This window comes from Oryctolagus cuniculus, chromosome 20 (genome assembly GCF_964237555.1).
Source record: "Oryctolagus cuniculus chromosome 20, mOryCun1.1, whole genome shotgun sequence".
NCBI lineage: Eukaryota > Metazoa > Chordata > Mammalia > Lagomorpha > Leporidae > Oryctolagus > Oryctolagus cuniculus.
This window is the reverse complement of record NC_091451.1, coordinates 40,900,520-40,927,259: the sequence shown is the minus strand read 5'-3', so window position 1 is coordinate 40,927,259 and position 26,740 is coordinate 40,900,520. Positions and strand designations below refer to the sequence as shown.

The window sequence follows — 26,740 nt, the reverse complement described above, 5'->3', positions numbered from 1 at the left end:
CCTAACACCACTCACCACAGTGCGCTCCCACAATCCAACCCTCCCCTGCTCTCCTCTCCATGCCACATCCCAGAGGATTCGTCTTCAGCTGGCGCAGGTTTTTGGGCTCTGCGCTCTTCTTCCTTTTTAAGAGATTTATTTGAAAGAATGAGGGAGAGGGGGAGGGGAATCGTCCATCCACTGGTTCATTCCCGAAATGGCCTCAACAGGCAGGGCCAGGCTAGGCTGAGGTCAGGACAAGGAACTCTGTCCCCACCTCTCATGCAGTTGGGCCGTCATCGTCCACACTGATCTGGAATCGGGCACTGCCCCAAGCAGCGGCCTAACCTGCTGCGCCATGACATCAGCCCCAGGCCACACTTCTCCTAGTCGACAGCACAACAGTTTCTAGGGAGATTGCCCAATAGAAAATTATTTACTAGTATAAACTGTGTTTTTTTAAAAAAAAATGCATGGAAGACCAAAAAAACCCCCACATACTTTAAAAACTGAGAAGTAGAATTATTTTTATTTTCTTTATACTTTTCTGTGTTTTCCAAGTGTAATGAATATGCATTAAAACTATAATCAGGGAAAAAAATCAACACTAACAAATTCAAGATAGGGTCAAATTTGCTTAAAACCAAGTCACCCCAATAGTGACTTTGCCAAACGACTTTAACCCACCTTCCATTTTGGCTTTTCAAAGATTTATTTACCTGAAAGGCAGACTGACAGAGACAAATACTGTGATCTTCCACCTGCCGGTTCACTCCTGCAGGAGCCCGGAGCTCCATCCAGGTCTCCCACGTGAGTGGCAGAGGCCCAGGCACTTGGGCCGTCTCCCGCTGCCTTCCCAGGCCAATAGCAGGGAGCCGGACGGGAGCAGCCGGGACTCAAACCAGAGATCTCACACAGGATGCTGGTGCCCCAAGTGGCTGCCTAACCCACCTCCCCACAACCCACATTTTTAATATTTGCTTTTATGGCATTTTATATGTAACAGAGTGGGTGAAGCCAACTCACACAAAATTCACTTTTCGATAGATTTTGATTTCTAAAATTACTGTTTCCATCCAACTCCTCTAAAGCACTACTGCCCTCGTGTTTAATAAAATGTATCAAGCTTCAGACAGGAGAGAGCAGGTGAAGCACCCTCCAAGTTCTCTTCACTGGCACTCCCCATTGTTCTACTCTCAGTAAAGATTCTTAGTGTTTCTTGCAGGGACTCTGCTGTCAAATTGGCTTCCAAAGAAAAATATTCCAGGCTGGGCGTTTGGGGTGCTGGCTTGGGCTGCCCCTCGGGACTCCTGCATCCCATGAGTGCCTGCCTCAAGCCCTGGGCACTCCACTTCCACTCCAGCACACACCGGGAGGCAGCAGATGTCCCCGCCACCCACATCACTGCGTGGATCTTTCTGTCTGCTTTTTAAACATAATGAAATAAAGGAAAAATGCTTTTTAAGTGATAAACATATTTCTAAGATAAAAACTTCTCAGAGCAAAGTCATTCAATGATTTTTGTGTGTGAATGGGTTGGTTTATCCCAAAGCTGCCAGGGCTTGAGCCTTCCAGCGCTAATCAAAGCCCGTCTCCCCACAACCAGACCCCACCAGTCTTTGCCGGCCCCCCACCCCGGCCCTCCACACACAGCAGGACAGCTCTCAGGGCATCCATACGGCGGAGGATGTCTGCTGTCCTACAACTAGAAGCGTATGAGAACAAGGGCCAACGGCCCCGAGCTTACCAGTGATCTCTCAAGAGAATCACTTACAGGCACTGCATCCTAACTTGGGATCAAACGTCACACTAAAACAGAACCAGGTCCAATACTTTCCTGTGTCATCCTGGGAAACTCATTTTTGCCAAACTAGATCCATTTCCTCATCTGCAAATGGTGACACAGTTTACTGCGTCGATACCCACCTCGTAGGCTGCTACGTTAGACCTACTGACACGAATCAGGTGTGCTCAATAAAAGGTCCCTTCACTGTGTGAACCCTCAGAGAGCAGCGGGCATGCCCTCTGCCTCCACGGACGCCGCACATTGCATCCGTCTCGGTATCACACAGAGGAAGTTGTCTGATGAACAGGTCAGTCTACATCACTCACACTAATTTAGAAATAAGAGGGCTGTGCCCGACCCAAACATGCTTCTCCCCTCCTCTGGTCCTGCCCAAATGGCAGGCCCCTGCACCTGCGTGGGAGACCTGGAAGCAGCTCCTGGCACCGGATCGGCCCAGCTCCTGCTGTTCCGCCATTTGGGGAGTGAACCAGTGGACGAAAGATCGCTTGCTCCGTCTCTCCCTCTCACTGTGCCTTTCAGATAAATCTTTAAAGCACAGAATAAACAACTCCCCCCGGCCACACCCCTGGGGGAGGCACTGCACTTGTTCTTTCCAGAGGCCAGGCTGGTCTAACAGCTGGCACAGGCTTCTCTGCTTAGCCTGAGCCCAACATCACACAGTGGCAGGGTGGATGTGGGCCTCAAGACTTCATACAAAGTGGGGCGCAATTCCCTGAAAAGGCAGGTTTCCCGACATGCAGCCTATTCCTAAGACACGGCTCAACCCCATGGGTGTCAGTCGTCACGTACAACTAGACTCTCACTGCCGCCAGCTGCCTCCTCTAGACTTGTGCATCTTTCTCTTCCCCTCCTGGCTTGACATCCTGCAGGGAAGGGGTTCCTCACATTATCACATTTTTTGCCCCACAACTGTCTCTTCTCCCCCCGCCCCACCTACTACCTGAGCAACTTCCGCAGACAGCTTTAGGCTGCTCACTCCAACTGGGTCACTCCAACATTTCCAGAAATTAGCTGGCGACGGTATTTGGCTAATGTAAGATTTACAAGCAAAATCTACCATGAAGCTGAGCTGGTTTAAACTTCAAATTTTAATGCCAATTCAAGCTTTCAACCCCTGCTAAGGGTTGGGGCTTCCTAAATTCTACTTTAGACCAAAGCTCCAACGGCCACAGATCGCTTGCTTACTCACGTGAGAACTGAGGCCAGTGAGCACTAGAAGGCAAACTCTCAGGGCGCCGGGACACAGTGGAAACAGCCACCCAAGGAGCCCCAGCAGTGAGCGGTCTGCACCGAGCATGAACCCCGGGGAAGGCCTGTTCAGCCCTGGGAGACATGAACCCCGGAGAAGGCCTGTTCGGCACTGGGAGACATGAACCCCGGGGAAGGCCTGTTCGGCACTGGGAGACATGAACCCCGGGGAAGGCCTGTTCGGCACTGGGAGACATGAACCCCGGAGAAGACCTGTTCAACACTGGGAGACATGAACCCCGGAGAAGACCTGTTCAGCACTGGGAGACAGGCGAGAAAGAAACGTGGTTTCTAAGATACAGGGGGAGGCGTTGGAGACCGTCTCTAGGTATCTGGCCTTACCTTACCCACAACATGTACTTCTTCAATCACAATTACGTCTAAAAGTTCTATTCTTGGTATTTCAAAATCCTAACATACTTCAAATCCTTTTCGAAAACAAGTTAAGATTTTCACTTTCACACAGTTTGTCTGGTTGGCAACAGCCAAATATAAAGTTCTTCATGAAAGTACAAGGTCAAAGGGGAGCTAGGACGACAAGGAGTCCTCGCAACTCCTCTTCCTTCTACCTGTCGCAAGTCTGTTTTGTAGAGATGACGGCTTCAAGTCTGTGATTAAAACCAACTTTCAAAACGGCCCTGGAAGTCTGGCCAAGGAAACGCTTCCAGAGACTTCTAAGAACAAACTGGCCACAGGGCACAACCCATCAGGGGCACCACGGAAGCCTCTGCCCTGACACTGCTTAAGCAAGTTCTTCACCTCCTGTAAATCACTGGTGTGTAACACACTCTTCTCCCGCCTTCTATCAGACAACGGGGTCCTGCTCACCATGACCCCCACACCACCTACTCAAGAACCCGCCATCCTGCAGGCCCCATTGCCACACTACTCCCCAAGTCCTACTCCCTTGGAAGGAGTTATCCTGATACACACTCGAGATAATGCCGGACTCTACTCCCCTGCATTTGTGCAGTTCCTGGAGAACCCTGGTGTCGAGACTGCACTACTACTGGGATCAAGGAAGGCATCTTGACCCAACACCAAGCTGTCAATCATCGCCCAGGGCTGGCAACGATCTAATAGACTCCTTTCTCCATGGAAGCGGTTGTGTAGAAGCTAGCAGGGATAGGTTTCCTCCTCTTGAGATTTTATAAACGTGATACCTGCATGAATGCCTGGGCCACGTGCTGGCTCTGCTAACTCTCAGCTTCCTAATAATGTGCCCCCTTGGAGGCAGCAGCTGAGGGCTCAAGTACCTGAGACTCTGTCACCCACGCAGAAGACCCAGACTAAGTTCCTGGCTCCCAGCTCTAACCTGGCCCAGCCTAGGCTGTCGTGGGCACTTGGGGAGTGAGCCAATGGGCAGGGGCCCTGTCTCACTACTTCTCAAACAAATCTTAAACAGTAATAATCTAAAAAAGCTGCTGTTTAGGAAAAATGCAGACTATGTAGTCTATAAAACTGCAGTAATATGTTCAAAACAAAGCTTAATTTTACCAGGCCAAATTAGAAACAATTACGAGAACATCTAAGGATTGGAAAAAATTTTACAGTTGGACAGTGTGTGCTGCAAATACACTTGTTCTGAACATGAACTTACACAGGAAATGGGAATGTGAAGGCTCAATTACAGAGATGCAATAGCCTAATGGAACAGCACCGCTCCTTCTAACAGTCTTGGCAAAGCGTCCAGGCACGGCCGGTTCTCTGCTGGGGGCAGCTTTCTTGGCTGTGAAGGCAGATCATGCCCTCTGTCACTCACGGGGAGCAGTTCTGCCCAACTGTCTCTTTCCGACAACTTTATCATCAATCTCTTTATTAACAGCTCCACTGCAGTCAGAAAACGCAAACAAGGACCAATTCTCATGCCAGATTTCTGGAACTCACATAGCACCAGGCCCCACACAGTGTGAAAGTTTGTAAGGCGGGTGTTGTGCCAAGAGAGACAGCATCCGCAGGAGCAAACAGAGAGTTGGGACGTTTTACATTATTTCATTAAAACACACACACCTACATTCTCATGCATGAAATCTAGAAGCAACCCAGATACCTGGTTAGGAACATGGGGACAGGACACTGAGGGGCACCAGGGCAGAGATCACCGCTCTCCTCACAAGCAGTTATTTTGCATTCCCAGAATTTTTTAAAGCAAAAATTACAGTACCCCCATCAGGAAAGTTTTAACTATTTTAGGACTATACGACATTATTAGAAAACACACAAGGCTGAGATGTCTGCAAGGAGCTGTGAGACATGTAAAACTGCCATGTCTGAATTATTCAAAACACACATTTTCCGCATGAAATTATGGATCAAAAAATAGTATCTTAAAGGAAATGTTTCTAAAAAGCCTGTAAAGTATTTTTAAAAAACACAGACATCTTAAAAAGAAATCAGGTCTTAGCCAAGTGACAACTACGAACCAAAGTCCATCTAGGTTAAGTGGAACCTAGGTACCAGAGCTGCTACTGAGCTGACACTGCACTAAGTCAAACTTTACTGTTCATTACAATGTTAACACTTGCAGACCAGACCTACCCTAAGTCAGCATTTATCCTTAGAACTTCTCTTTTAGTCCGTTCAGCATTTCAAACTGTTGATTGTATTGTTTGAAAACAGCATGGGCCGGCGCCGCGGCTCACTAGGCTAATCCTCCACCTAGCGGCGCGGGCACACCGGGTTCTAGTCCCGGTCGGGGCGCCGGATTCTGTCCCGGTTGCCCCTCTTCCAGGCCAGCTCTCTGCTGTGGCCAGGGAGTGCAGTGGAGGATGGCCCAAGTGCTTGGGCCCTGCACCCCATGGGAGACCAGGAGAAGCACCTGGCTCCTGCCTTCGGATCAGCGCGGTGCGCCACCACAGCGCACCATCCGCGGCGGCCATTGGAGGGTGAACCAACGGCAAAGGAAGACCTTTCTCTCTCTCACTGTCCACTCTGTCAAAAAAACAAAACAAAACAAAACAAAACAAAAAACAACAAACAAAAAAACCCACCAGCATGAACAGTTAGTACTCAATGACTACAGGGAAAACTTGGTGTTTAGACTCCACTATTTAATTTAGGCCATCCCACAATTATGCATCTTGCTACGATGTTTTCCAGCTGTGATGTCTGTGCAGGCTCAGGTGGAAAAGGAACTCTCCACCAGGACTAAGGTGGTGGAGGCAGCTTCAAGCCCGGAATGAACCAGCTCTCTGGCCTCCAGGCCCTTACTACAATGTAAGACAAAAAGGACACCCCATTCGGCCTTCTGAAGTCAAATGTGGGACCCGGTGAGGAAGGAAGGTTTCATTCTCACACTTCTAAAAAGATTATTAAAGGGCCGGCGCTGTGGTGTAGTGGGAAGAGCTGCGGCCTGCAGCACCGGCATCCCATATGGGCACCGGTTCAAGTCCTGGCTGCTCCACTTCCGATCCAGCTCTCTGCTATGGCCTGGGAAAGCAGTAGAAGACGGCCCGAGTCCTTGGGCCCCTGCACCCACATGGGAGACCCAAGGGAAACTCCTGGCTCCTGATCGGCCCAGATCCAGCTGTTGTGGCCATCTGGGGAGTGAACCAGAGCATGATCTATCTGCTTCTGCCTCTCTGTACTCTGCCTTTGAAATATTTTGAAAAAGATTAAACTCTAAATACTATGCCCTTTACAGATACGACGTTTGCCAAGATGAAAAGATGTATACTAAAAGGTAATTGGAGAAAGAAGTAAAATAATTACAATCACACTCTTCCACATGTGAGGTTTCTGAGATGGGAACTTGAGTGGAACCTCAACTCTACCTTTCTAAGGAAAGGTTTATGATTCGAGGGAAATGAAGAGAAGAAAAACACAAAGCCCATCCAACAAAATACTTGTGTAGTTTGATCAGCTGCAATGATATTCCCAACACTGAGACAAAAGCACATCTCAGAGGAAGAAAAGGAGATGTTGCAATGATTTCCCAAGGATATGAAATTACTTCTAGATGAAGTAAAATCAATTCTGAAATACCTGGCTCAGAAACATTTATGCCACCTTCTTTACTGGTGTCAATAAAGCTATGTAAAATGCAACAAAATATGTAAAATTGGTAGTAGGAAGAGAATGAATGAGTTGACGCCACAATTAGAACAGTGCCCAGAATTAAAGGACCACCTCTCTCTGTGACTACGGTCACTGTGTATCACAGAACGTAATACTTCACTGACCAAGGTCAGGTCTGAGAGCTAAGACTGCATCCAATTGTGACTATGGCTTGAAGAAAAGCTAACAGGAGCAAAAGCATGATTCAGGCTAAAAAGCTATTAATTTTCCTTTGTACTATTCTTTTATATTAGAAACAAAACAGGCAAAAATATTTCCAAGGAATTGTTCAATGACTTTTTAGTTTTATCTTTTTTTTTTAAATGCCTCTGCACGATACTTCCAGGGCATGGTCTATGAAGCTGGTTCATATTAATGACTTATCCTTCCATGTATCAATTATCTTTTTTAAATGTTTATTTGAGAGGTGGAGTTGCAGACAGTGAGAGGGAGAGACAGAGAGAGAGGTCTTCCTTCTGCTTCCCAAATGGCCCCAATGAAAGGAGCTGAGCTCATCCAAAGCCAGGAATCAGGAGCTTCCTCTGAGTCTCCCACGTAGGTGCAGGGGCCCAAGCACTTGGGCCATCTTCTACTGCTTTTTTGGGCCATAGCAGAGAGCTGGACTGAAAGAGGAGCAGCCGGGTCTAGAACCGGCACCTATATGGGATGCTGGCGCTGCAGGCAGAGGATTAACCCACTGCGCCACAGCGCCGGCCCCTCCATGTATCAGTTATTACTTGGAGCTGCTGACCACCCTGAACACAGCCAGAATACTACTATGCAGAGCTCTAAAACATGTTTCTGTGTAGAGGAAAAAAACAATCACTGGTACTAATCAGAAAAATTAAAACCTTAGTCCAGAATCTGTCAGTCAGTATGGCGCCAGCGTTACGGCACAGCAGGTAAGGCCACCACCTGCGACACTGGTATCCCACGTGGGCGCGAGTTCATGTTCTGGCTGCTCCACCAGCTCCCTGCTAACGGCCTGGGAAGGCAGCACATGATGGCTCAAGTGCTTGGGAGGCCTGGAAGAAAGCACTGGCTCCTGCTCAGCCTGGCCCAGCCCTGGTCACTGCGGCCACCTGGGGAGTGAGCCAGCAGGTAGAAGTCCTCCTTCAAATAAATAATTCTTAAAAAACAAAACCAAACCCTCAAAGTGTGATGTTCAGCCTCATGTCGAAGTATCTTTCAAGGTTAGAGGAAGTTCAGCAAGTTCAATTCTGTAGGTGTTAAGTGTAATCAAAACTAATTTTTATGTTTTCCTTTTTGCCTAGTTGTCATAAAAGTTAAACTTTTCACATTAAATCAGTTATCCCACATAGCAGTCAACTATTTTTATATATATAGTGGATATAGAATTTGAAATTTTAGGTGTGAAATACATAAAACTGCACGTTCCTTAGTATAATGGCTTTTATGTAAAGAGTCCATCCCTCTACTCAAAACCCTCAGCAGGTGTGGGTGCTGCGGCACAGCAGGTTAAGCCGCTGCGTGCGACAGCCGCATCCTGTATCAGCGTGCCTGGCTCAAGCCCCGGCTACACCACTTCCCGTTCAGCTTCTTGCTGACACATCTGGGAGGCTGCAGAAACGATGGCTCAAGTGCTGTAAACCACGTGGGGAACGCGGAGTCCTGGGCTCCTGGCCTCCGCCTCGGGTAGTGCTGGCTCTCGGCATTCCGGAGCAAAGCAGCAGATAGATGGAGGCTTTCTCACCCTCACGCTCTGCCTTTCAAGCAGATGAAAATAAACACTAATACACACGCACGCGCACAGGCACCATACCCCGAGACTGGTCACCACAAACACGGGGAGCAGTCCATTCCTCACCCAACAGTGAGGTGTGAATGTTAAGCATTTGGGGGTTTCAGAAAAGCCACACTTGGTTTGGATTCAATCAAATAAGAAACAGGATCCTGGCGAGTGGCAGTCCTAATTCTACATTCCCTGAGGAACAACAGCGCCATCTGCTGACGTCAGAAATGACGGACCTACAGGTGGGAAGAGAGCCCAGTATCCTGTGTGCAAGTGTAGAATAAACACAGAATATTTTAGATGACTGAACATGAATCGAGTGTGTTCATGGTTTTCTCCCTGAAGATCAATTATGAGAAATAAAAATAAGATTGTTATGATATAAATTGAGTGTAATTTATTTATTAATATTGAGTGTAAATTAAAGAGTCAAATTTTTTGCGAATCTTAATATCATTCTATAAACTTTTTAAGTAGACTCAAATACTGAAAAAAAAAAAGTAAGTCAAAAGAAATCAGGCAACTGTGGGATTGTGCTGTTTTTTTTTTTTATTGTGTTTTCAATGGAGAAATACATCATCTGTTTACAAAATAGCTCTTGAAAAATACAAGGAGTACAGATACTATAAAACAAAGCAAACTCCAGTCATGAGACACTACATACATCATGCGAAAGCAACAGTCTGATCTCCAGGTTATGAAAACTAGAATTAAAAAGTCACTACACAGAAAATGTCCAAGTTTCCAGCTTGGCAAAACTTGGGTGCAGTTACATGAAACGTTTAATAAACTGAATTTTTTCCCCAATGTGTAAACAAAATGACAAGACTAAATCTGTGCCTGGCAATTTCAATCTAACTCTGAAGCTACACAAACACACAGACACCTTGTACACTTCACCTGTTAGGATGACCATCTTGTTTTCTGTAGGTGGTGGAAGGAAGGGCAAGGTGACTGTGCAGAGCAAAGATGTGGGAAGCAGAATACTGTATACTAGACATTATAAATCATGTGGAAGAGAAAGCTTCAATTAATGCATAGCCTAAGGGGAGAGACTACACTCCAACTTTGGAAAATTAATTGAGGAGGACAGGGAAGTTGAACATGAGAATGCACGTGTGACGGAATGAAGCACAAGGGAAGACTCCAAGCATGCGCGTCAGCTTTGCTCTGTCCAGATGAAGACCGAGTTACCAACGTCTGGCAGCCCTCACACTCTGTAAGGATGGATGTTCTTCCTAATTATGGGAATTATTTTCTTTAAAGAAAGGAGTTCCTAATCTTTTGATAGAATAAAAGAAAATAAAAAGGAAAGCTGACTAGATGTCAAGTGCTTGCTAGAAATGATTTTTAAAATGTTTCTGTATGTAAAATTCACCGACAAATTTTGGTAAACCAGTTAAAAATAAAAATCAGTCTAAAAATCTTGGAGAAAATGCCTTTTTGCCCACATGTTTAAAATTGAAAGTCGATTTGCTATAGAGAGCAGTTCCATGGAGTGTACAAAATTCTTCTTTATTGAGAGATCAAATGGCCATCCAAGATAGTTATCATGTTTCACAGACATTATTTTTAGTCACTCTAAAGGTTTCAGCCATGGGACCAAAATTTAGTGTTCTGTGTCATGTAGCCACAGGGTCTTACTGGTTTCACATCATGGCTTAAGAAAATACTGGCATTTTGTTTTCTGTGAAGTACTTCCTACCTCGTGCACACAAGCAAAGGAAAATAAGAAAAAAAGGGTAGGGAGTGCAAAAAGCTTTTCTTGTTTTTGTTTTGAAGACAACAGATTGAAGGCAAAAGAATATCGAACTTTGATAAGCCTGAAGAAAAATACTTGCTGATTGTTGATTTGTATGCACTATAAAACAATTCTATAAATAAAACCAATATATCATTTCTTAATCGCGACCCCATCAAAACCAAGTATGTCTTAATTATTCTTTCAATGTCAAAGGTATACCCTAGAGTTGCCACTTCATCCTCAAGGGTTATGCTACCTCCTAGGGAGACTACACTAGACGTGCTCACATCCTCTCTGAGTGTGACCGTACACCACTGCACAATGGTACCCAACTGGAAGCTAATGGCAAAGGAAATTCTTCAGGAAAGAAAGAAATCCATCAAGCTGAAAACCTAAATTAGTTCTACTTCCTAATAAAAAAATACATAAAAGTGCATCATCAGAATAAGGAAATCTTATGCCAGTTTGTATTGCAAGTTTTCCAAACAATGCATCAAACATAAACCCAATTCAGATGTCAATTATGGATACAAATATAGCTTGAGGTTTTTTTTTTTTTTTCATTTAAAGGCAGTAATTTTTGAAATAGTTAATGCAACTGTTGCTAACACAATAATAATAGTACTCCTGGCTTCACATACTAACCTGGACTTCCGATCAAGTGCTGATTAGCCCAGTAAGGGAGGTCACCAAAAAAACCTAAATCCATTTTCAGTCATGTCTAGTCTTGTACCCTCCATTTTCCTTTTTTAGCATTTGAAGACAACAGGTTGAGTTGGCAGATATTGTTTATGGACCCCTGAGGTTGTTTTTACCGATTCAATCTCAGTTTTATTGAATTCTTGATAACAGGAATAGGATTTGCAGGGAGAGCGGGGATATCAGAAAGGTCTGTACTGGATGTTTTCTGAGAATGAAAGCAAAGAACACATCATCGTTCAAAGCACTGCAGTTTAAAAATGAGACGCACTTTCCACTGCTTTACTTTCTAAGAATTGATGGAACTTTACCATAAGAAAACCACTGTGAAATTAAAGAAAAATATTCTGAATTGTTCAAATAGAATGCAAATAAACATGCCTACTTTTAGCACATTATTTGTTCTACACTTAAAGAAATTTTAAAATAATTAAGCACAAATTATTTTAACAATATTTTAGCAATATATAGAAAACCCCTAAGTAATTTGAAATACAGCTTTAAAAAATGTGATCCCCAAGCATTACCTATCATATAATTACCATGTTAACATTAAACTGTTTTTACGTATTACAACACTAACAGCTGTGATATTAACTGGTACTGGAGCACCCCCATGTGGGAGAATATTTAAGTTCACCCTTAGACACAGAAGCAGTAGCTGTCAGTAAATTCATTACTTTCTTACACTAAATTATAAAATTAGATATACAACTCTGAGCAATAATCTAATTATTCTAAAGTTTAGAAAAGTTTTCATTAAATTAAAGCCTTCTTTAATATTCAGAAATACAGCGATGATTTTTAAGTGTCTTATTGTGGAAAATTCCAAACATACACAAAAGTAGAGCGCATTACAGAACTTCCATGTATTCATTACGCAGCTTCATCAACTACCATATAAAGCCAATCCAATCTCCTACCGCCTTTTCCCTGGATTATTCTGAAGCAAATCCCAGAGAGCCTATCACTTCATCTGTAGAACCTCAAGATTTACCTCAAAGCAGTAAGGACACTTTGTTATACACAGCCACGGTGTTATTACCCCCTAGAAACAGATGTGTCCTTAATTTCACCAAACAGGAATGTAATTTTTAAGCACAACTACGTTTTTGATAACTGGGTGGTTTTACTCTCACTGGCTTTTAGTAGAAAATCCTACTCATAAAAATATCCAAGAGGCCAATACTAATTACTATAGGAATGGGCTCAGTAAGACAAAGCTATGAAAACGGTGCCTTCAAAAGCAGCATGGCACACATCAATCATCATCACGGGTCAGCGGAGGTCTGATAAAAACCAGTCTGCCCATGGACCAATATTACACACGCGCTTTCCTGATGTGATTATGCCCCAAATGTTTCACTAGATAAAAATTAGGGAAACAAAAGAAACTTCAGAAGCAAAAAATATGATTTATATATCCTTAAAGACTATCAAAGTTAATATCCTACAAAAGCATATTTTTATAAATAATCACTTTAAAATAACTCCAAACCACAAAGTAGCAAAAACATCAGAGTATCAGTTAATCAACACCACTAGGAACCACACTAGGCAGTGTTATCTCACTTTGTAGAGATTGATCACTTTAATATCAATTTACAGAAAAAGATTTACTTTGTATCAGAGTTTGATTTAGACTTTAGGGTTGATTCCATTCGAAAGGATCCAAAAAGTAAACAACTGTTTTCCAAGCAAAGTGAAGGTTTGCAAATACATGGAAAAAGATCCCATAGGTCTACTGTATCTAACAAACTGTCACAAGCTAACAGGAATAAAAAAAAAAATCCAGAGAATTATGGATTATATACTAATTAACTAACTGAAAATCTGTAGGGAAAATGAGGCAGAAATCAATCTTAAAAACAAAAAGGTCAAACAAGTATTAACCTCACAAAAAAATCTAAAAGGATGGTTTTCAGTGCTTTCCAAATTTAAATTTCACCCTGACCTATAAATAAAGCCTCTATGTGGCCCGTGTATAGGACTAGTGAAAATTTGCGTGATTTGCACTATCAAATAAGGTATCAATGACAAGTTAGCATCCAGACAACACAACACAAAACAGTTCCATCAAATCCAATGGCCCTGCTTTTAAACTACAATGAATACACACATATAGGTTAGCAAATAATTACTTTCACAAAGATAATTTTAGCAGTCTTCTATGATACACCACACTGATCTTAAGAACATTTACAAATCTCTCCTTGCTTTTTGCTCTTAGTACCTGAGAGGCCAACAGAGAAGCCGCTGTCTGAATAGTTTCTGATTGGGTTGTACTTGTCTCTGTATCAAGTTGTTCCTGTGAGACAAAGAGGATGGGGAGGGGGGAAAAGAGACTTAAAAAAGAATAAAAGAACATAACTGGGTTTGGCGGCTAATAAAGAAGACAAAAAACTGGAAGACAGAAGGGATCAAGAGAGAGATGCAACTAAATTACAAAATCATTTATTAAGCCTCATTGTTAAGTTATTTTACCACTTCAGATATTCAAAAATTCCTATTTACCTACAAATCTTACAATGCATGGTTAAAATATCTCATGACTTTCCAACTGGCTCCAACTTGGACGTTTTAAGCAAACAGTAATTAACAACACACATAGGCACATAATGAAATGTTGCCCAGACAATAATTAACAGAATACAAACCCAAGGAAGGCTCTTAAATGAAACAAACAAAAAAAATTAAATATTAAATAAAATTACCCAGAAGCACAAACATTGCTCCAGGCCTTTAATTCTAAAATTTGAAAGATTTCTTCCTCTTTAAGGTCCCTCCTCCCCTCCCTTATTCTCCTCTAAGCATAATCAGAAAATACAAAGTAACCCATCTCATTCCACTGCTTTAAATTTTTGGAAAACAGTGCGAAAACGCTCAAAATTAATACACATATACACAAAAAATGAAAATAACCATATTAAAAGCCTCAATTTCTTTTTAAATTAAAATAACGAAACATAGATTTTCTCCTATGAAATTACAAAGGGTAAACAAGGTGTAAGGAGTAGGAATGGAAGAAGTGTAGCTTTCCTGGAAGACACCTTGGCTGTGTTCATAAAGTTTCAAAAATTAACCATATTATTCGTCTCAGGATTTCTCTTTCATTAATCTAAGCAAACGAGAATGCACAGCAGGAATTTAACAACAGTCAAGACTACACTAGGAAAGTACAACCTGCTTTTTTTAATGGAAACTGTTAATGACTGGGCACTGGTTGAATACAATATAGTAACAGCCTTAAGATGGGATTCTGTATGTTAATAATGCTGTAGATTACTTAATGACACCAACATGTTTTCTTGGTTTACAATGTAAATTAATAGGAAAGCAAAAAGGAATTGCTATGTAGTACATGTGAGGGTACACATAAAATCTAGAAACACACCAAAAGAATACTTGTTAAAGTATCCATCACAGAAATCTGAATAATTAAGGAGAAGGGGGGAGGACTTCTAATTTTTCTACAACAAAGGGGAATCAAGTTCAAAGTTCATTCATTCAATGTCTTTTACAATGTAGACAAAACCAATCTCTTCCACTCCATCTACCTTATTCAAACCCCATATACCCTACATTTTAACCAAACCCTTCTGTCAAAAACTAGTTCCCTAACCAAACCATAATCTGAACCGAACAGTGAGATGATCTTTTCATCTCCGACTGCCAAAACTCCCATGTATCCTTCAAAGACGACTTCAAATGCTACTTCCCGCTCTGTGAAGCCTTTTACTGGTCTCTGCAGCCAAAAGTAACACCTTATTCCTCCCTGTCCTCAGTCTCCAGTCCTCAATTAGTCTGACTTTATTGGGTAGCAATTACATATATCTACATCTTATATTTTCTACTTCATTGTAAGCTCCTTTAAATGTATGGAACATGTCTCACTATTACATTCCCTTCAGTGTTGAGCAAAATTAATTAACATTAAAAAGGAACAAACACTTGTCTAAAGACAGTACTGACAAAAATCTAAAACCTATGCTACAAAATACAGTACAATACTCTAGAGACATTTGTATCACATCTTTTGTACTCTTAATTGTGTATGTATTCTAAAGGCTAAATTGATATACCTTTGTTTCAGTTTTATCATGTCCACTCAAAGCAAGACAGTTAGCATCTTCACTTGTTTCATCCTGTTTTTAAAAAAAAAAGCTTTATTCTCTAAAATGAAAGAATCTGGATTATTTGCCAATCAATGCTTTAATGTATGAAAATTTTTCAAAACTATAAACATAATTTGAATTCAGCAACTACTAAAATTAAAAAGAACATGCGAAAAATGAGTACTGCAGATCACCATCTAAAGTACATTCCCCAAACCACTAAGTTCATAAATTTTTTGTAAGGAAAAACAAAAAGAATTCCCTGAACAAACAAGCTCAGGAACTTGGCGTACTCTTGCTCCCATTCTAGGAAGATTCACATGCACATTAGCATATAAAAGGTTCTGAGAATTTTATGAAGAATACCATTTTCTCAAACTTAACCAGAGAATCTACCCTTCCTTAGTGAGAACTATGAAAATCCTCAAGAACACAAGGTTTGAAATACGCTCTCTGTGGGTCTTAAAAAACTATTCTGACACTATTTTCTTGGCTTCATTTACCAAGCAGAACTGAAATTTAATTTTAACTGTGGCAATAGAAACCAATTCTAATAAGGACTTAATCTGCTTCCTGCAAACACACAAACTTTAAAAATGGCAATTTATGTTACAACAAATACTGACTGGATGTGTGACATTATGGAATTAGTGTGATAAATATACTGCATCTTGATTTTCAGAAACACACAGAAGTATCTGCGCTGGAAAGGACATGCCTCGAGCTTGCTCCACACAGCAGGGAAGGAATGAGTGTGCAAATCAAACAGGACGGACCATGGTTATTAAACGCTGAAGCTGGCTGATACAAACAAGGACACTGCATTACTCTTTTGTACATGTTTGAAATTTTCCATAGACTAAAGCCTTAAAAATATATAGCTTAATTTAGCCATATAATTCAGGAGACAGAGCAAATGTTTTCTATTTTTATTATCATTTTATTCTATTTTATTATCATTTATATGTATTTGAAAATTAAGTTATGAAGAACAGTAAACAAAACTAAAATACCATGTTATCTAAAAACTCTTGTCTACAGGCAGGTTAGTGTATTATTGAGTGAATTTTTTCTAATATCAAGTATTCATTAGCAGAGACCAAAAGATTCAGTTAAGGAGGGAATTCAAAAGCAGAGTACTTATATAACAAGCACGAAGAGTTTCAGGTCTGAGTTCAAATACTGCCTCTCACTACAATAGTTTTTATAACTGCAAATGCAACTAGGAAGTGAGATTAGCCTATAAAATAACCTAACATCCCCTTTCCACCTTCAAAGTCTATGTCTGTAAATCAACTCCATGCAGATGGAATAAGCAAAATCCAGACTGAAATCACAAAACAAAAAGACTGCAAGGTCAAAAAGAAAAAAAAAGAAAGAAAGAAAAAGAAAAAGAAAAAGAAAAAGAAAAAGAAAAAAAAAGGGGTGGGGGGATGTATGTAGTGGTGGGAACCACCCGGCAGGACCATATGGGGCACATGAAATCATTCTGTTTGATGCTGCCATGGCAACCACAGGTAGGACACAATATTCAATAAATGTATAGGTTTATTTTTAAGTTGATAATTTCGTATGGCCTGTTAATGATGTAATAAATACCCAAATGGCCCAGGGCAGAAAAAAAGGTTCTCCCCCATGTAGGATACTGAAGACACATCAAACAATTACAGTGCAGGGATCTTTTTCAGTTGCATATCTAAACAGACAGACAATTTTAAAAAGTCAATGAGTCAATCAGGACTAGCACTGGCAAGATATTTGATGACGTTAATAAATTATTTTTATTGGTGGGCTGATTTTGGCTCATTTATATTTTCTTTTATAGGCACATGACTTTAAGAACTCTGATGAAATGATACGATGTCTGGATCTTGCTACTGAATAATCTACAGGAGATGGAAGAGGCTGACAGAATCAAGGCTACAGAGACTGGCTGAGAGTTCAGTATCACTGAAGCTGTGTCATGGATACAGAGAAACATTAAGTGACGTTCTTTACTTTCATATACATTTTTAATTTTCCATACTAAATATATTTCTATTCCTTCTTTAAACCAGATAAGAAACATGACTACCATTCTACTAAGGTAAGTGAAAACAAAATTAAAAACACTGTGCTGGTATATATTTACTTAGCGCTCTCAGGGTCCCATTTATTAAAGAAACCAAATATTTAGAGTTACAATTACATATGCCTGCCTGTGTTAGAGAGAAACGTGAACACTGAAATGCTCTGCTAACCTGGAACAATCAGTAGGCAGAATGTCTAATGTACACTAAAAGCAGTACACTCCTAGGTTGCGGCTTTTCAGAAGATTCTCAGGCCTAACCCCTGAGAGGACGCTGACTCAGTCTATCTGAAAGAGACCCTAAAATGTAAGAGAACAATTCTGACACACAACCAAGAATGACAAACACCTTCTTAGGTAGTCCCAGATATAGATGGGTTTTCAGAACACATCTTGCATGGTGTGACACACTACACTCATTTTTCATTCTCATTTAAGACTAAAAAAATTCATCAGCTTATTCATTTTTAGTTAATATTGACTATTTACAAAAGAAATAAAATAAAAGCCTTTAAAATAAACTAAAAAACAGATTAAGAGGCATAATTTCACCAGAATTGATCAAGACTACAGACTCCATGAGAATCCTGGATTTTTTCTCCCTGATCTAAAGAATTTTTGTGTAATGATAAGTTCCTAATAAATTATCAGCCAAAAATCACAATGAAATTGTTGCTTTTAGACTGATTTCTGGGGCAAAGGTGTATGTCCCACTAGCAAGAAAACAACATGAGAATAACTACAGAAAGATCAAACTGTGTAACAAGACTATTTCTATTTCACACCAAATCAACATATGTTTTTAATGGTTTTCCTAAAACTATTTTGAAATTGTGACAAGACAAGCCTACTTAATTATAAAAAGTGAACGTACTGCTAGAAGTTCCCTGCAGACAGACCCCTGAGTTAATATGATTTTGCAATCTTGCGGAGTCCTTCAGGAAGAATTCTCTGAGAACCTTTGGGACTTAGTGATCCTAGAATCCAAGTACAGTACAAAAGCCCCACAACTACAGCTGGATCACGGAGGCCAAAACTTGTCCAAAGGAGCCCATCAAAGAATCGGTACAAATAAAAGGCACCAGCATTAGAGAATAATAAATCAAGATCACATGCATTTCTGAGCTAAACTGAGTCACAGACTACACTGCAAAGAAGTTTCAAAGAGAAGCCCAATTCTACAGAAGAGGTAGCTACTCAGGAGAGCAGGAGAGGTGAAAGCACTTATGGCACTAACAGCAGCAGACTCACTCACAAACTTCCCGAAAACGCTCCTCCTTGATCCTGCTACATTCTGGCTCAACAGACTTTGTTCCACTGGATTTGAAAATAGGCAAAGTGGCACAGCCACGGCTAACCAACATATTTGGCATATATATACCTCTTCTGTTTTGGTTTTCTTGGGACTCTCTTCTTTATGAGGGGAGGATGTCCTCTTGACTCCTGCTATAGGATTAGGTACTTTTGTTGGTGCACTTCCTGAATGTCTAGGTGGTGGGTTTACCAGACGTGTTGAGGAAACAACTCTGGAGACTGTAGGCTTTGGTGGTGGAGAAATGGCTGGTTGTGTGGCAGTTTGAGGAATGCTTTCACTCGATGTACCTAAGCAGTAAAAATATGAACATGTACAAATCAAAAGAATATCAACATTAAATTGCAAGCTTTTATTTCTCTAAATTTAATTTCACAAATAACTTCACATGCAAATAATAAAATGGCATCAAAAAATTGATTTCAAACTACAGAATTAATCAACAAACCCATTTTTCACAATGAAGGTTAATACCAATTATAAAAGCAAGAATGGTCAAACCTATCAAACCAATTTCCTTACCCCCTGAGCTTTCACTGGAATTTACTTGTGGCACAGAAACTTCAGTAGCCTGTGTGTTGGTCACAGATGCTGCTGTCACAGCTGGAGCAGGACTGTTTCTGCTAAAAAGAACAAAAATTAACTTTAAAAAAAAAACAAAAAAATAAGAAGTATGAAATAAAACTCAGTACTTTAACATCACTGATCTTCAGTGAACAATTTCTTAATTTCCATTTCCTATACCTTTCAACTACTGACTTCACCTGATAATGGCTCTGAAAGACCTTTTCTTTTTTTTTTTTTTTTTTTTTTTTTTTTTTTTTTTTTTTTTTTGACAGGCAGAGTGGACAGTGAGAGAGAGAGACAGAGAGAGAAAGGTCTTCCTTTGCCGCTGGTTCACCCTCCAATGGCCGCCGCTGCAGCCGGCGCACCGCGCTGATCCTGGCAGGAGCCAGGAGCCAGGTGCTTTTCCTGGTCTCCCATGGGGTGCAGGGCCCAAGCACCTGGGCCATCCTCCACTGCACTCCCTGGCCATAGCAGAGAGCTGGCCTGGAAGAGGGGCAACCGGGACAGAATCCGGTGCCCCAACCGGGACTAGAACCCGGTGTGCCGGCGCCGCAAGGTGGAGGATTAGCCTATTGAGCCACGGCGCCGGCTTTTTTATTTTTTTTTAACTTTTATTTAATGAATATACGTTTCCAAAGTACGAATAATGGATTACTATGGCTTCCCCCCCATACCGTCCCACCCACAACCCTCCCCTTTCCCACTCCCTCTCCCCTTCCATTCACATCAAGATTCATTTTCGATTATCTTAATATACAGAAGATCAGCTTAGTATACATTAAGTAAGGATTTCAACAGTTTGCTCCCACACAGAAACATAAAGTGAAAAATAATAGATGATTTTTTTTAATGATGATGAAATCAGATCAGACCTATTGTCATGTTTAATCCCAGTGAGAGTCAAGTTGGGAGTTGATAGTTTCTTTTCTTTTCTTTTCTTTTCTTTTTTTTTTTTTTTTTTTTTTTTTTTTTACAGAGGATCAGTTTAGTATGCATTAAGTAAAGATTTCAACAGTTTGCACCCCCATAGAAACACAAAGTGAAATATATTATTTGAGTACTCATTATAGCATTAAATCTCAATGCACAGCACATTAAGGACAGAGATCCTACATGAGGAGTAAGTGCACAGTGACTCCTGTTGTTGACTTTACCAATTGACACTCCTGTCTATGGCATCAGTAATCTCCCTATGCTCCAGTCATGAGTTTCCAAGGCTATGGAAGCCCCTTGAGTTCTCCGACTCTTATCTTGTTTAGACAAGGTCATAGTCAAAGTGGAGGTTCTCTCCTCCCTTCAGAGAAAGGTACCTCCTTCTTTGAAGACCTGTTCTTTCCACTGGGATCTCACTCACAGAGATCTTTTGCCAGAGTGTCTTGGCTTTCCATGCCTGAAATACTCTCATGGGCTTTTCAGCCAGATCTGAATGCCTTTAGGGCTGATTCTGAGGCCAGAGTGCTATTTAGGGCATCTGCCATTCTATGAGTCTGCTGAGTATCTCACTTCCCATGTTGGATCACTCTCCCCTTTATTTATTCTATCGGTTAGTGTTAGCAGGTACTAGACTTGCTTATGTGCTCCCTTTGACTCTTAGTCCTTTCATTATGATCAATTGCGAACTGAAATTGATCACTTGGACTAGTGAGATGGCATTGGTACATGCCACCTTGATGGGATTAAATTGGAGTCCCCTTGAAAGACCTTTTCTTAATTGATTCGGGATAAGAGACAACTGGTTTGGGACAGAACAAAATTCTATAAAAAATTATGGAAAAGTAGTCTGAGACATAGAAATAATTTTATGCATACAAAGTCCAAGGGTACATAAAAACCTAGAAGTCCATCTACAAATGGGCCAAATGGCCATGACTCTACGTTTCAGGGATACTGTAATATTTCACTCTAGAAATGTTTTCTAAAGCTCCTTCCCCACCCCTGAAAAAACTTCCCCTTTTCCTTCCATTTCACATGCCAAACTCAGCCAACTTTACTTCCTACTTCACAGACAAAGACAGCCAGCAGCCAGGACGTATTCCAAATTTTGAGATAAATATATAAAAAAGCTGCACCTCCTTCTTTCATTAACCTCTTCTCCCCTCCACTTATCATAACCAAAGCCCAATCCCTTTTTCATGTTCTAGATCCCTATACCTCCTATCACCTCAAGAAACTCAAATTCCTTTATTCTCCTAACTCTTCAACTTTTCTATCTAAAATATATCCTACATATTTGCATCTAAATTAAGATCGAGTTTTCATCTCCTGAAAGGAAAACTAAAGCACAAAGTCTTCTGGTCCTCTACTCTCCTTCAGCTACACCTCATGCTCTGAAAGTGTGAGGGGGGCGCTCACTAGTACTGAAGGTGAGTGGAGACACCATCAGGATGCGATAATGAGACCTGAAGAGAGCCCTGGCATTACACAAGCATTTAATGATCGAATAACAAACGCCAGCCAAAGCCGCAGATGCACGAGAAAACCTGAAATAGCTAGCACAGTGTCTAATTATAAAGAGCATTTGTCAAACACACAATGCTATACTTAAAATCCAAAAGACTTTGTTATTTTATATTAGTTGTGAAGAAATTAAATTTCAACACTAAACTTGCAAAACTGCATAGCATGACTACACATTTTATATATATATATATATATACACACACACACACACACACGCACCAACTCAACGCAAACAAGGGGAAAACTCCTTATCTAAAATGTCTTCTTCAGAAAACAAGCAAACAACCAATGAAACACAAAACAAACATGTAAAAGTTAATGCTCAACATCTAAGAACTATTTTCAAAACTGGAAGAAACACAGGACACAGTGAGGCCTGAAGTCCAGCTTGTGCTTGATTAACTTAAAAACACACCACACACGGAAAGTCCAAGAAGAAGAAAAGTAAACTCCTCCAATCCTCAAACTACATCTTTGCCATTGGGTTAGACACTGCTAACCCAAATATTAAAAATTTTTTAAAAAGTTAAACTACACCACATATTCATAAAAGTGCTCAAATTTTTAAGCATCCATTCATTTAGAAAGTGATCAGTATAACCACCACATTGGAAAATACTACAAGTACCCCATAAGTCTCTGTAAATAGCGCTCTTTGAAAATATGGTAGTAGATACATGGAATTCTAGAAGGATCCAACATAAACATGTTCAGTAATCAAATATAAATACAACATTACTATGTTCTGATTTTTACCACCACAGACAAAAATATGCCATCTTTCTTTCATAATAAAAATTTGAAAGCTGCTTTAAATGTTTATAATGGGATACGGAGTTCAAAAACAGGAATTCCCTAACTAAAACCACCCAGCTACATCTTTACCTTCTTTAGAAAATCCCTAATGCTTTCACAGATACGCTCCCTGCTCCAAGTGTAAGCAGCTCTAGGACACAAAGGTGGGTTTTGTTCTTTGAGTCTGTTCTCCTCAACACACCAAATAATCTACTGCAGCAATAATTTCTAAATATATAAATGTGGAGGGATTACAGTGATAGCATTCATTCATATTTCTTTTTTTGTTTTGTTTTTTGACAGGCAGAGTTAGACAGTAAGAGAGAGACAGAGAGAAAGGTCTTCCTTTTTCTGTTGGTTCACCCCCCAAATGGCCGACATAGCCGGCGCGCTGTGCCGATCCGAAGCCAGGAGCCAGGTACTTCCTCCTGGTCTCCCATGCGGGTGCAGGGCCCAAACACTTGGGCCATCCTCCACTGCCTTCCCGGGCCACAGCAGAGAGCTGGACTGGAAGAGGAGCAACCGGGACAGAACCGGCGCCCCAACCGGGACTAGAACCTGGGGTGCCAGTGCTGCAGGAGGAGGATTAGCCAAGTGAGTCACGGCGCCGGCCTCATTCATATTTCAATCGAGACATCTCAGTCCCCAAATTTTCCAAATATATTCATTAGGATAAAACCTAAAACAAATGTCCCCAAAACTAGGAGTTAAATTGCTATCTTAAAAAAATCAGAAAATGGAATATAAATAACATTCTAAATCGCTGACTTCAGAGGCCAACAATGTTGTCACTCCGCTTCCCTTCCCTTCCTTTTCCTTACCCCTGAGAGCTGCCAGAACTGTTCAATGGACTGGTCTTCATAGCACTAGTGGGTGAAGGCACAGACATGCTGTTATCACTGTCCATAGACAAGTCGAGGCTGCTGTCATTCAGAGCTGTCAATTTGACACCTTCTGTTGAATGCTGTAACCAAAAAATATTTAATTACATATATGTATCTATGTCACCCAGACCTTTGAAATAAGAAAACTTTGTATATATAACTTCTATGATTTCTACTAAAAAGCATAAATCACTAGGATGAAAATCATTAGTGCCGTGCTGATTGTAAAAGGTAAAAATTTGAGTCATGTACTTCCAGGCTTCTAAAGAGGCCTTCAACTTGACAATTCTTACGCAGGGAAAAAAGGAAGAAGGAATGCTACATTAAACATACACGCTGATTGCTAAGACACTGCAAATTGAAATGTACTATGAAATTCCATGAATCTTCAATCAGGAGTATAAACACACACACACAAATATCCAAGAAAAAGTCAACAATTTACATCACATTAACTGATAATCTTTAGTTAGTGAGATTAGAAGTGATTATTTTTGTTTACAGATTTCTAACTATCCTACAATGAAGATAAAAATTAAGTCATTTCAGGTCCAGTGCTGTGGCACAGTGGGCTAAGCCTCTGCCTGTGGTGCCAGCATTCCATATGGGCGCCGGTCTGGGTCCCAGCTGCTCTACTTCCAATCCAGCCCCCTGATGATGGTCTGGGAAAGCAGTAGAAGAGATGGCCCAAGTGTTTGGGCCCATGCACCCAAGTGGGAAACCCAGAAGAAGCTCCTGGCTGCAGACTGGCTCAGCTCTAGTTGCTGCAGCCATTTGAGGAGTGAACCAGTGGTTGGAAGACCTCTCTCTTCCTCTTTCCCTGTCTCTCTCCGTAACTCTACCTCTCAAATAAATAAAATCTTTTAAAAAAATTAAGTCATTTCAAAAAACTTTACCAAGTGTAACTCATTGCCACTCATCATTATTTGTCAATAAATGAGACTCTCAGAAGCAAAATTTCTAGTGCTCTTACTGCAATTGAAGATTTTAACATGGTATATTTGGTAGTATAAATTATATGAAAATAAAAGCAGAAATAATTTTAACTTCCCAGTATAGAACCTAATGTTGGCCCTGCTTCTTAAAAATCAAAGTGCTCCAAAATAAATAATGCAGGAAAACCAAAAACCTATGAACAGTTTTATGGGACTAAAGTTCACTTCTATAGTGATTAAGTTTTAAGTTTTGTAATGTTAAATTGATTCCTGGGGATGGGGTGTGGCTGCACAGTCGGTTAAGCCAGTATTTGGGATCCCTGCATACCCTATCAAGCACCCGATTCAAGTCCCGACTGCTCCACTCAATTCAGCTTCCCTCGATGATGGTCCAAGTGCTTGGATCCTTGCCTCCCACTTGGGAGACCTGGATGGAGTTCCTGGCTTCTGGCTTCCATTTGACCTAGCTTTGGCTATTGCGAGCACTTCGGGAGTGAACCAGAGGATGGAAGATCCCTTTCTCAGTCCCTACCTTTGTCATGTTTTCAAATAATTAAATCTCTTAAAAAAAAAAAAATCACACTGATTCCTTCATCTTTATCTTTCTTATAGGTTCAGCCTCAGTGTTCATTTCCTATAGAAACATTTTAATGGAAGTAACTCAGGTTGTTGACAAAATCCACTCCATGGGTGTACGTGTGTGTTCCACTCTCCAGTTCCCCAAATGACAAGCTATCTCATCTCTGACTTAGCACCAGAGATGCCACTTGTATACATAAATCAAAATTTATTAAATGGGGAAGATAAGATTCAGTAGAAAAGAGGAGAGAATAATATTTGCTTATGCAGTCAGTTGTAAAACAAAATATTCTAAATGAGTAACTTTCCTAGTCCAAGATGCTACCAATCTTATTTTTCTACCAGACATGAGAACAAAGTGTCAGTAAGTAAATTATATTCAATTCTACAGTTACCTGCCTGACCAGGTGACCAGACACCTATAAGGAAACAAACCAGGGGCTGCAATTGTGGCACAGCAGGTAAAGCAGCTGCCTGTGACACTGGCATCCCATGTGGGCACTGGTTCAGTCTCAGTTATTCCACTTCCAATCAGCTCCCTGCTAATGGCCTGAGAAAGCAGAAGGAGATGGCCCAACTGCTTGGGCCTCTGCACCCAGGTGGGAGACCTGGAAGAACAGTTCCTGGCTCCTGTATTCAGCCTAGCCTCCCTATTGAGGCCATCTGGGGAGTGAATCAATGAATGGAAAACCTTTCTCTGCCTTTCAAATAAATAAATAAATAAATCTTAAGAAAGAACAGACCACTGCTGTGGGTAATATGTGAATTTGAAGGTTTTTAACTGGTTGGTCTGAACACAAAGCACCATTAAGCTCATCTGCTTTGGCTCTGTATCTATCTAGTCTCAAAAGACCTCAAAGCCAAATAATCATAAACAGTCTATCTGGGGCCAGTGCTGTGGCGTAGTGGGTAAAGCCACTGCCTGCAGTTCCGGCAACCCATATGGGCACCGGTTCGAGTCCTGGCTGCTCCACTTCCAATCCAGCTCTTTGCTATGGCCTGGGTAAGCAGTAGAAGATGGCCCAAGTTCTTGGGTCCCTGCACCTGTGTGGGAGACCCAGAAGAAGCTTCTGGCTTTGGATCAGCGCAGCTCCAGCAGTTGCAGCCAACTGGGGAGTGAACCAGCAGATGGAAGACCTCTTCTCTCTCTCTCTGCCTCTCCTTCACTCTCTGTGCAACTCTGACTTTCAAATAAATAATAAATCTTTAAAAAAAAGTCTATCAAAATTATCGAATAAAATACAATAAAGAGCATACTACAGAGAGGAAAAAAAAACACATTACTTGCAATCAGACCCAGATTCAATTCACCACTCATGGTACATGACCTCAGGCAAGTTTCTAAACCATTCCACTTCTTCTATACGACACAATGCCTATGGGTTGCTGGAACACTAAATATAGAAAAAAAACTAGTACAGTGCTTTGCAAATAGTAGTAAATAAAAGAAAGTTATTAAAAAGAGTCCAATAAAAACATTCATGGGTTTAGACTCCTAGACACTTGTTGCCTATAAAAACAAGTGTTACTTTACCAAAACTTTGAAAAAAATCTATAAATGATATCAACAGAAAAAAATTTGATCATACAAAAGCCATAGAATGAATATTGAGCAATCACCAAAAATATAATTTGGCTATACCAGGCATAAAATAAGACAGTTCACACATTAAAGTTTTGTCAAAAAATCTTGGGGCACTCACATCCCGTATCACAATGCCTGGGTTCAAGTCCCAGTA

General features: G+C 41.0%; 1 protein-coding gene and 1 long non-coding RNA gene across 14 annotated transcripts in view; both read right to left on the bottom strand.

Moving 5' to 3' along the window:
- Window positions 1-9,374: 9,374 nt before the first annotated feature.
- PAPOLA (poly(A) polymerase alpha) overlaps window positions 9,375-26,740 on the bottom strand; it is a 66,098-nt gene continuing 48,732 nt past the window's right edge. For 4 of the 13 annotated variants that reach the window (XM_017338077.3, XM_051835926.2, XM_070065625.1 and 1 more), the window contains 6 exons: window positions 23,425-23,567; window positions 19,304-19,404; window positions 18,851-19,071; window positions 15,369-15,431; window positions 13,520-13,594; window positions 9,375-11,494 (listed from right to left, as the gene is read on the bottom strand). In XM_017338077.3, the coding sequence (XP_017193566.2) occupies window positions 11,399-11,494; window positions 13,520-13,594; window positions 15,369-15,431; window positions 18,851-19,071; window positions 19,304-19,404; window positions 23,425-23,567 (699 nt within the window). In that variant the 3' untranslated portion in view covers window positions 9,375-11,398. The remainder of the gene's footprint in view (window positions 11,495-13,519; window positions 13,595-15,368; window positions 15,432-18,850; window positions 19,072-19,303; window positions 19,405-23,424; window positions 23,568-26,740) is intronic. The other 9 variants (XM_051835923.2, XM_070065621.1, XM_051835925.2 and 6 more) reach the window with 5 other exon arrangements.
- Window positions 19,516-21,967, bottom strand: LOC138847285 (uncharacterized). The gene is made up of 2 exons (XR_011385044.1): window positions 21,050-21,967; window positions 19,516-19,566 (listed from the first exon to the last, which is right to left on the bottom strand). It is a non-coding gene; the product is annotated as an uncharacterized lncRNA (long non-coding RNA).